General features: G+C 33.4%; 1 protein-coding gene across 2 annotated transcripts in view; it reads right to left on the reverse strand.

The window, feature by feature from the left end:
- The window catches only part of TFPI (tissue factor pathway inhibitor), a 56,927-nt gene that overhangs the window by 15,393 nt on the left and 29,401 nt on the right, over nucleotides 1-12,133 (reverse strand). For both annotated transcript variants that reach the window (XM_040971836.1, XM_040971837.1), the window contains exons 3-6: nucleotides 10,741-10,938; nucleotides 7,302-7,340; nucleotides 3,121-3,297; nucleotides 2,425-2,505 (exon numbers count right to left, since the gene is read on the reverse strand). In XM_040971836.1, coding sequence (XP_040827770.1) covers nucleotides 2,425-2,505; nucleotides 3,121-3,297; nucleotides 7,302-7,340; nucleotides 10,741-10,938 — 495 coding nt within the window. The remainder of the gene's footprint in view (nucleotides 1-2,424; nucleotides 2,506-3,120; nucleotides 3,298-7,301; nucleotides 7,341-10,740; nucleotides 10,939-12,133) is intronic.

The raw sequence follows: 12,133 nt of genomic DNA on the forward strand, positions 1-12,133 counted from the left end.
ACACAGTTTAATCTTCTAAAATTGAAATATAGTCATAAAATTGCTAGCAAATATATAGGTGCAAATAGTGTTGAGCTGGGCAATTAAAGAGGTTTTTACGGCTCTCCGCAGACCTTTTGGATGGCGTGAGTAAGGATTATACAGGTTTTAGGCAGTACTGAGGGACCGATATCCTGTTCAGGGTGTATCAATAACCATGCAAGTTAGAAGAATGAAGGCATAGCTTCATTCCCAACCCCTATGTGTCAGAAAGTTATAAAAAATGAATATATTATAAAGTTAAGGAAGAAAAACTGTTATAGCATTAAAGATTTGGGGCCAGATATATAAAATTAAAAATTAAGATGGTTTCATGGGAAATGAAATTTTGCTCTAATTTTCAATTACACTTCTATGTAACATAATCTCTTTACTGCCTATTATTTAAATAAACACCATTAATATTTCCTTTTAAACTTATGTTATTGCTATTTCGTCTCTCTTAGTTAATTATTATATTTTTCAATATTCCTCTACCTAAAAAGCTAGAAAATTAATACATCAGAAAGTATTCAAGCTTCATTAATTCTATTTTCTCACAATTTCGCCGTTTCCCTCTATGTTGGTAATACCTTGCCAAAACTCATGAAACTTATCCATCAAAAACTTAGAGACAAAGTCATCCCTTTCCCTATTCTACTTATTTTAGTGACAACTGACCAAAGATCTCCCGTGAACTAATAAAATATTTCAAATAAAAATATTTTTAAAAACAATTGAAATATTTAAAAAAATACCAGGCATTAATGTTTAATTATTGTATTATGTATATCTACAATTGATTGGTATTCTAAATGTTTACATATTTTGTAGTAGTTAAGATTTATCATGCTTTTGAACATGTGGCATTTAGATGGATAAAGCAAAATGTCTTTGAAAGACATGGAGCTATGAAGACATAAAGTAAGAATGCAATGAAAACATTTAGTGTAACACATAAAAATAGATACAAAAAGACAATTGTTATTACAAGTGGTGTTTGAAAATTAGAGTTAAATTCATCTAGTATGGAAAAGAAGTTTACATTCTTCATATGGCATTTTAAGTGTGATTAATTCACTGAATACTACATTTTAGGACATTTACTAATTCCTTAAAGAACCATTACATTTTGAAGATCTCATAAAAATTTTAACAGGCAAATACGTGTACTTTAGTTTTCACTCCTTAATATTTGATGCTTAGACTGGGTAAAAGTGTGTGCAAGGTCTGGAGTAGGCAGGACTGAAGGGTGAGGAATGAATACAAGTAGTTCTCTTTCATATGGTAGTATTCCAAATCTAGAGCATACACAGTGCTCGCTTTTAGACTCCAAGTGTCCTAACATTGTGAAATCCTTTCATAAATATGTTTCAAATTCTCTTTGTGACTTCTTAAGCGGTGCAGCTCAGGATTGCAGCAAATATCACTGATGACTATGTCGCTGAAATATTAAGCTTGGGCATTCAAAGTCCTCATTCTATGTAAGGCATAGCCAACATTTTCAGAATTTTAGATCCATATGGACAGAATATTTGCTTGCTTGATAAATTGTTGTGAATCGGCAATGCATAAAAATATCTTGATTCCAAATACCACCTGATTCTGATACAAAACCAGTATGAAGAATTCCTACACCAAGCACCATTCTTTTTTAATCTTCAAAATTGCTATTTTTATAGTCATAGAACTCCTTGAACTCGCACAAAGTTTGCATGTGAAGCAGTCACATGAATTACTTCTGCACAAATCTCTCATTTTTGATTGAACACAGGGCAGGCCTCTTACTTAAATTTTGAGTTTCCAAATTTTTAATTGTTTCTAACTGCTCACTTATGTGTGGTTTCTGTGTATGCATCGTCATCATCAGTTTATTCCCAGATAGGCATTTTTTTGTGGGAATATTTCCTGAATGTTTATTTAGATGTAATAAATATGTTGACAAGGTAGAACCCAGAAACCCAAAAGAAAATCCAGCCACTGGGATTTCTAATGTGCCATGGCGCTGATACCAGAGAACTTGTCCAGTGCCAAGCCAGGTTTAAATGCATTTTGGATTGGCTGTGACATGCTTCTGCCAGGAAGATGATTTATCATCACACACTAAGCTGATAATTCCTAGTACTATTTTGTAAGATAAATTCGGCATGGAGTTAAATATCAAATGAAATTTTTCATGTGATACGTAATCAAAAGCCTACTTCAAAGCATACTTTAGAAGAGATTAAGAAATAGACCACTTTTATGACAACAATATTAGAGACTGTGAGTCTCTGTATACCAACATACCCACTATCAAATAGTAAAATGGGTTTACGGTATTTTACATGTACATTAAAATATTCCACTTCTATTATTATCATGATAATATTTTTCTGGAAACATTAATGACAATGAGATCCTTACCCCAAAGTCTGGAAGCCTTGGTTGGCTGGGGGGCCAATGTGTCATTCACAGCACTGATTTCATTTCTTTGAGCTGTGTTATCTTTTTCCACCAGGAAATCATTCATTGAAAACATAGAAAAAATTAAAATATGAAAACATTATTGAGTTCACATATTTGCACACGTGGAGGTATTGCAAAGAGTGCTGTTAAGCAAAATAAACATCTACTGAAGTTTTTCACATTGCTTTGCTAAATGAAAAAACAGTGAATTTTAAACATGTATTTTGAAATGAGATTTCCATTTGTAATTTGTAGCTCTTTATAAAAAAAAGTGTTAGTGTATAAATCAACCCCTTAATTTTATAGGCAGTTTAAATTGATTTTACATGGTAGGATCCAAGTAATTGTTAGCACTCAAATATTTGTAAGAAAAAGAGATCTCAGCTGTCATATATTTCAAAATTATACAACAAAAAGAGATAATACATCATATACATAACGTTAGATTTTTAAAAATAATTCCCATTATGGCTAAATTTCTAAATTCTGTATCCTTTACCCTAACATGGGGACAAATGACTTTAGATCCAATGAATAAAATAACATCTTAATTTGCACGATGAAAGCAAAACACGAGTTTATTTGAAATCCTCTGACATGCCTTAATTTTCAGAAGTTTATAAATGGACAAAGAAAAGATGGAAATACACTTACCTGGATCCTCACAGGTGCTCTTGCATTCTTCCAATGACTCAAAGTTGTTCAGATTGCCAAGGCACCCACCGTACTTGAAACGTTCACACTGTTTGGACTGATTGTTGTAAAAATACCTGGTAATATAACCCCGACAGATACCAGGATCTTCTTCCAAAAAGCAGAAATCTGGCTTTCCTAAAAATCATAAAAATGTCAGAAATCCATGTTATTTTTTGTAAATAATTTATTTTGTAACTTTACATGTAGCTATATATTTAACAGGAAACATGAAAATTTAAGGTTAAGAAAAACATGACTTCAAAGATGCTTAAAGAGCCTATCTGTGGTACTATTTAGAACTGGCATTCAAGTTTTAAATTTCTCATAGCAAGTAGGGAATCAGCTATTAATTTCATATTGACTGAAAATATAAAAGATGTAGTGTTATTATATCATGCACCATCCTTGATTTGTAGGTACACAGTATGACAAAAACTTGCTTTAATTATTTCTATTAAGGTTATGCACATTAACATTTAGGAAAGGCTTTTGAATATTTAATGCGATTGAGACATGGGAGTGTATTATGGGCAGCAGAATAAGTTAAACTTTTAAATTGGAAATGAGAAGTTTCCATGGCTATTCTCAGAAAATCCTTAAATCTTACACCAAAATTAATAAATGTAGAGGTATGGCATCCTTCCATGCTGTGCCTTTATTGTTGTTGTTGTTGCTGCTGCTGTTGTTGTTGCTGTTGTTGGAGTGGCTCCAACAGTGCAGAGGGAGAAAGGAAATACACACTGAGGGATGGAAGAGGCTTCTGTAAAAGTGTCATATCCTTTTTTGATGATGTTCCAGGCAGGCTTAAGGCAGCTGTCACAAACATTGACCACTGCGATCTCCATTACAAGCTTGTCCCTCTGAATACTATGAGAGCAGAACTAAACTGATTTTTTAAAAAACTTTATGATTTAAAGGCAAATCAGGTTTGATGTTGTGGAAACAAAGCTCCCAATGTCTCCATTTGTTTCCCCTGCAGTTATATTATCACAGTGTCAAAAGATGAACTATGATATTCTTAAAGCTGTTTTGCTCCAATATGTCAGAGAAATAATACCCATAAATGCTTTAGTACAAAAACAACATATAGGGGTGGACATTTGTATTGGCAGTTAAGACATATAAACATTCTTAGGTGCAATAGCTGCCCCTGGGCTTTTGACTAGAGTTTCCTGCTAAGGACAACCATGGTAGGCAGCCATAATGGTTCAAATAACGTGGGTTTTTGCCATTCACATGGTGGGAATGAAATACAGTTCCCAGGGGAGTTAGCCAAAGAGCGGGAGTTCTATCTATGACTCAAATAAATTTTAAAAATGTATTTAATAATATGCAGTGATTTTTCCCCGTTCTGTTGTTTTTCTCTCTCCAGAATTTTTTTAAACTCATACATACATCTTTAACAAGTTCATGGCACATGAATGTTATGCCAAACTCTGAACTATAAAATTATTTGTACAAAAATGCACTTATTTTTAGTTTCATTTTTCATGGATCTTTTTCCTTTTTCCTTTTTTTTTTAATTTTCATGATACTTTTCATAGGCACAAGAATTTCTCCTTTCTATCCTGCCCCCGCTACCATTTCCACATGCTTTTTAAAGTTCTCTTATGATTACGGAATTGCAAAATCTAACTAACTGTAGTAATCATTTTTATAATAAGAGAGTCTAACATTATCTCCTAGAATTTCTCAGTAAGTAAATGACTAGTAATTACAGACACCACGTTATATAGTAGTAGATCTCTTCAACTGATTCCTTCTAATTGTTTCACAATCATCTCCCTGGCCAATCCTCCCATACAATCTGATTCTCTGACAATCACTATTCTACCATTATTTTTTAAATGAAATTGATTTTTTTAAAGCTTGCAGATCAGAGCATGTCGTATTTGTTCTTTCGTGATTGGCTTATTTTATTTAACCAAATACCCCCCAGGTTCATTTGCATTGTAGTTAAAAAAGATCTCAATAATACGATGCTAGCATTTTCTGCCTTTGCCTGTGCCTACACTGCCATGGTGTGTGTAGCGTGCATCATGTTGAACTTGTAATTGCTGCTGGAGGACTGCACTCTTACAATAATATGGCAGTGGAATTATGTGAGGGGAAGATGGGGAAGAAGGAGGAAGCAAAGGGGAAATCCCTACACCTACAAAACAGTATCATGGAAAATAGTAAAAGTAATTTTAAAAAGAGTTTTATATTGTGGCTGAATGGTACTCTATTATACATACATATGTTTTCTTAATTTATCCTCTGATAAACACTCTGGTTGATCCCATCTCTTGATGTTGTGAATGCTGCTTCAATAAACGTGGAGTGTGGATTTTTTTTCATATATTGACTTCAGCTCCTTAATGCAGATACTCCATTGTGGGATTGCTGGGCCACATGGTACTTCTGTTTTAATTTTTTGAGTACCATCCATATTGGTTTTCATAATGGCTGTTCAAATGACGCTTCCACCAACAATTCTCCAGTGCTCTCTTAATACCAATTCCTCACCAGCATGAGTTGTATCTTACTGTTTAGGCAGTAAGAAACCTCACTTTAGTAAGGTAATTTCTAATTATTGTTTTGATTCGCTTTTCCTGTTTTTTTTTTTTAAGTGAATGTTACCCCTGGTGTATAATATATGGGAGAATTAAAAGATATTTTTTACAGTTGAACATTTACAAAATGTCATTTTGATTTTAGTCTTAGAAGGAATTTTTATGAAATTTAAGATATCAGCTTAACACATAGCATGTGAATTTTATGCTTTAACAATGAAAGAATAAAAATATTGTGTTGAAACAACAGAATATAATGACATGTAAGTAAGATTCTACAACTGAACTGATTTATATGAAGTCTTATTATAGGACTGAATAAAAAAATATAAACTTGCAGCATAATTCTTCCCAGGATCGTAACTAAAAGTATAGTTACAAATAAAGAAATAAACTTTTAATAAAATGATATTCTTTTGAGCTTTTAGATATAACCTATGCTGTCAATGAGTACTAAGTGGAAATTGAATGGACAAGTCATTGAATTCTGAATTATCAAATATGTATTTTATAGTATTATTTTGCAACAGGATTTTTTCCTACTTTCTTATTTCTGTTAAAAATGTCTTATTTATATATACTTTTGTAAAACTATCTTTTATTTGGTACACAAAAATCCCCTTTTACATTATGGTTTGCTTTTCAGTTGTGAATTTCTTTAAAGGCAATTCTATATCGTTTTGTCAAGGTTAATTCAATATTTACAGGAAGATTTATTAAAAATATAAATTAATATCTATACAAATGTCCACTTATGTTGTAGTATAAAACTCATTAGTAAATTTGTTTTATTAACTTTGCTTCAAAAGTCACTGGCCAATGAATAAATATGAAGATCATAAAAATTTTTAAATATTCAAAAATTTCAAAAATTTTCAGGTATTTTATACACAACTTAACATAGAGAAAATTAAAATTTACTTTGAATTTTGAACTCTTTTATATCTTAAATAACTGCTTTTTTTGTTTATTTTTTCCATTCAAATATGTGTCATCATGATCACTGTATTAAATACGCATTTAGACCTTTATTGAAAGGGTGTTGGTTTTCTTGACCTGTTGCTAACATTTTTCTTTGAACTGATAAGATAAGCTCACTAAAAATTACTTGCTTTAGTTAAAATAATAAGTGAAAAAACTGTCGCAGAGTTAAACCAGTGTGGGCAAATACTAAGTAATACACACATGCAGCTGTTCACTATTAAACACCTCCACTTTCTCTGGCTTATGGAACTAATGAGAATTCTAAGGTATACATCCGTTCAGGGGGATTTTGGATGAAATTTGCAAATGCTGTGCAATGTTGAGAATAAAGGATTAGGAGAACCAAAGTTACATTAGCATCATCTTAATTACCACCTAGAAGATTTAAAATATGTATGACACTGGAATCTGCATGATCTAAAACAATATTTCCCTGGAATAGAATGTGAACAAGTATAATGTTTAAGACCTTCCCATCAAAGCACAAGCATATTGTTTCTAATTTGGAAGATTGTATGAAGGTATGATCAACCTTGCTCTACAGAACCCCAAGATTTGACTGTCTTATATAAATGCTAACAGTTTACAAGTAATGATCACCTTTTTGCAATGTCAGTTTTGTAGTCATCTTTGAATGATCTGCAATAAAAACAATACTTTTGTTAGTCTTAGCAGTTCATAAAGCAGAGCTCTAAATCTCAATTTAACAAGTGAACTAAGACAATGTATTCATTTACCGTTAAAATTATTCTTATAAAAATGAGTAAATGAACTTTCCATAAAATTCTTCTGATTGTAACCACATAATCATGTAATAATAATGTAATAATGCTTCAAATGGTTTAAACGTTTTCTAACATTCTTGCATAAATGATAATTCACAATAATTAAGCTTGTTCAGAATATCTGAAATTAAAAGGGTTATTTAAAATAATGTGGACGAGGACACTCATTCTAACAGCCTACTTGAGATATAAAAGCAGATAATTTCCAGAGAGGCTTGGGAGTCTAGCTTTAGCTTCCTTCTGATCTCTTCCCTGACCTCATGGTCTCCATGCAATGACAAGTAGGTGCAGAGGAGAGATGAAGCAGAAAGCATCTGGGATGCAGTATTTGGCTCAAAATTATAGAATTAATGAAATTACTCCCCTCAAAAACTAGAATGCTAGTCATCTTTGTCCTATTATATTTCAAGTTGGAGCCTAATTTCTAATTTAAATGGTAATTAGTCTAGTTAAAATTGATTTAATAAATATGTGAAATTTCGGCTTCATCACATAAAAATTAGCAAAGTTTAATTGAATTATATTGTTCTGTCATGTAATCATTTGTTCTACATTAAAAAATTAATCAAGGGAGATTCAATTAATTGTATGACCATCAGAAAGACAAAAAAGGAGAGAGAAAGAGCAGGATTAAGGCAATATGCTTTATCAGCCACTGGCTCATCATTTCTCCTTAAGAACATCATACTATTTTTCTTTAAAAAGAAAATATCTAGGAAATGGGAGTTGGGAGTTGGATGAATTTTCTTGAATTGGAATGTGTCTATTTAGTAGTTTTTAAAAAATATGTATATTTTTCTGTATGTACATACATTTACACATATGCATAAATTCATCTATATGTATTTTTAGTAATCTTATATTTCAAATATTGAGAAACATATCTGCTTTTTTTTACTGTAACTGGTCAATCCCACATTAAGATCCCCTAACTCGGTAGTAAGTTTTCGCTATACTATTCCATTAAATTATAAATTTTGATATATAAAATATAAAAGATTTTGTCTTCAAAAATATTCTTCTCAAGCACTTTATCCTCATGTATTAAACATTAATTACTGGGAATGATGGTATAAGAAATATACATTTACTAAGTTTTTGTAATTATCTTAGATAATAATTTAACATGGGTTGCATTTTAATGTTATTAAACATTAAAGCATGGGGCCCGGCGCGGTGGCGCAAGTGGTTAAGTCCTCGCCTTGCACGCCCGGGATCCCATATGGGCGCCGGTTCTAATCCCGGCAGCCCCGCTTCCCTTCCAGCTCCCTGCCTGTGGCCTGGGAAAGCAGTTGAGGACGGCCCAAAGCTTTGGGACCCTGCACCCGCGTGGGAGACCCGGAAGAGGCTCCTGGCTTCGGATCGGCATAGTATCGGCCCGTTGCGGCTCACTTGGGGAGTGAATCATCGGATGGAAGATCTTCCTCTCTGTCTCTCCTCTCTGTATATCCGCCTTTCCAATAAAAAATAATAATAAAAATAAATCTTTAAAAAAAAACATTAAAGCATGAACAAATAGAAATTTTCAAAGAATTACTAAATTGGAAATTGTGTAACACACTTTCATTACGCATTAAAATCGTTAACAAATTGTATAATGTAGGACATTTTAGTAGTTTGAAGTAGTTTTATTATTTCAGACTTACTGGACAAACTCAGCCTAACACATTTTACATGATTGTACATGGATGGCATACAGGAATCTTGAGCGATTTTCCATCAGCTTGGGAGCACACAGCAAAGCATGTTACAGAATCACAGGGAAAAGTTATTTTTTCACCACACTGGGAGTTTCCCCACAAGACAAAAACGTGAGGCCAAGGCTGTTTAGTACAGCTCTTGTGGAAATTGAAAAGAAGGAGGGAGGAGGAGGGAGGAGAGGTGAAGAGAGAGGAGGAGAGAGAAAAGGGGGACAGGAGGGGAGGGAAAAAGGGAGACAAAAGAAGGAAAGAAAAGGAAGAAAGTTTTAAGAAAAAAAAAACAAGCCTTTGCGTGTAATTAGCTAAAGGTATCATCTCTACAACAATGCAGTTCAATTCAGACAGCTCGGGATCACATTGTGGGGGAATACTGGACTAGAAATAGGAACTAATTACCTGAGATGGTTAATGTCCCTTTTATCACTGCCGTTGCTACTGTCCATAAATACCGAAGATCTAGTTCTCACTGTACCTACATTAGGGCCTTGGGATACAAGAATGGACTCCACAGAATGACTGACTGTCTCCTACATTGTTGGGAGACACTCCAGCAGCAGCAAAAAGGACTTGGGAAGTTTTATGAAAGACATCCATTGTGAAACTGGAGGGAAGACAGAGGGGAGGGGAGGGAACTTAGGGGGAGAGGAAAGGAGACACCATGCCAACTAAAAAACAATACATAACAATAGTTACATAAATAAGTAAACAAGCAAATTAACCACGGGAAAAAAAGGAATATTCTCTTCACTAAAATAGCTCGCAATTCAGCAGAATAAACTGAAATAAACACATTTAAATTTTTATTAGTAATTGGAACTTATCCAAATGAGATGAGGTAAAGCCACAAACACTGTTGTAATTTTTCATTATTAGTAAAAATATTAAATTTTACTAACATCAAGAAGAATGCTTCTGATAAATTTAATCGTTTGGAAGATGGTTAGGATGTGCTTTTAAACCTGTTAGCTATAAATGGGAAAAGTTGGCTTCAGTAAAGTTTGCTTGTATCGGCAAGTATATTTCCTTTACTTGGTATTACTCCAAGATACCAATTAGAACAACCAGAATTTCATATATGTATTTCTACTCTCTGATGCAATACTAGTTTTTAATTAGGAGCTGTAAAACCTCAAAATGAAATCTCACATTCATCATCTTGGGAGAGGACATCAATGAGATCATGACACTCTAAAGGAGCAACCGAGTCCACGTGACTGACAATTGTTTTGCTGCCAATCCATAGCAACCCAGGGAAGCTGAATTCCATTCACCTCGTTACCAGTACAAACCTCCTGTCTGAACTGGAAAAGATTGACAATGAAAGGCTTCACTTCATGCTAAATTACAAAACAAAACAAAACAAAACTGCTGAAAAACAATTCTCAAACATGAAAGCTCCAGGTATGGAATGAGGAAGATTCCTTGGAAATATTAAAATATTAGGACATTATGGGTTTTTTTTTTAGTACATTATTTATCCTAAAGTAGTCAAATGTAAGATTAGACCCAATAGCCCTGAGTTCTCCTGGGTGAAATAAATTTGTAGATATCTACCTCTTACACAGTTTTCTTCGCATTCTTCCAGACTGACAAATCGATTCTCATTCCCTTCACATCCTCCATATATAAATTCTTCACACTGGTGAGTGAGAATATTGAAAAAGTATCTCTTTATGAATGCTCTGCAGGGGCCATCATCAACCTTCATTGCACAAAATGTCTGCACTGGCTTCAGTGGTGGCAATTTCATATCTACAAGATAAAAATAAAAACAGTGTAATTTTCTACTAAGAGCATAATGATGTTCTTTATACCATTTTAATTCCCTTTTAAATATGTCCTAATCTTAAGAGCAGTCCAACAGTAATTCAGACTCATTAGAAAAGGTAAAAAGCTAACATCAATAAATGAGACACATCTTGCCAACTAAGAAACTTCAGTAGGAATAATTAACTGTTAAGGTCAGCATGGATTCACTTACACCTTACTAAGTGGGACACAAAGCTTAGCTACTTCTCGCTGGGGTATTGAAGATTTCTCTGCACACCCCTCTCAAAACTGCTCTGCACTTAAACTGTTGACACATGTCTTGTTAGAGCTATAAGCCCGTTTAGACTACCCGAAAAACAGCCAGGTTCAGCAAAATTATGCTTCAACGCTATAAAATGCTAAATACTATAATGAAAATGGACATGATACAGCTGAATAGTAACCCAGAGCCATTTGAGGGTGTATAGAACCTGGTTGTATATAAACTAAAATTGAAATGTCAATGAAGAAGTCACAGGATGTGGTTAAGAACTTGCATTTTTTTTAACATATTGGTTACTTAATACTATGTCAATTAATTCCATAACATAAATTGTTGCTGATGTTATGTTGGGGCTTTTAGTTGATTGCCATGATACTCTGCCGGCTCTACCTTCAGACCAGAGATGGTCTCCCCAAGAAGCCATTGAACTTATCTGGACAATAAGATGCTGGACTCTATGCTTTGTATATGCTTGCAATGAAAGAATCTCAAATGAACTTGAACTGTGGTAATGCAAAAAGGTGGAGGAATCCACCTTGGGGGGAGGGGGGGAGGGGGGAGGGGAATCCCAGTGCCTATAAAACTGTGTCACATAATGCAATGTAATTAATAAAAAAAATTTTTAAAAATAAAATTTGGAAGCTAAAAAAAAGTAATAATTAACCATTAAAACAGATATGTCATATACTTAACTAGACTCTTAATGATTATTTTTTCAATCCATACTAGCTGATTGATTTGGAATGAAATTTTAGTGATAAGATAAACTCACTCAATTGGATAGGTTCATGTTTTAAACAAATAGAGTCCTCTTCATTTAATTTAGCTGGACTTAGATACAGACACTAAGGCAAATTGAGTTCTTCCTAAATCAAGTACATGTCACCTTTTAAAAGCAAATATATGCTCAGATTT

The sequence above is a fragment of the Ochotona curzoniae genome, unplaced genomic scaffold, assembly GCF_017591425.1.
Source record: "Ochotona curzoniae isolate NIBS_2020 unplaced genomic scaffold, NIBS_Ocur_1.0 contig_2210, whole genome shotgun sequence".
Lineage (NCBI taxonomy): Eukaryota > Metazoa > Chordata > Mammalia > Lagomorpha > Ochotonidae > Ochotona > Ochotona curzoniae.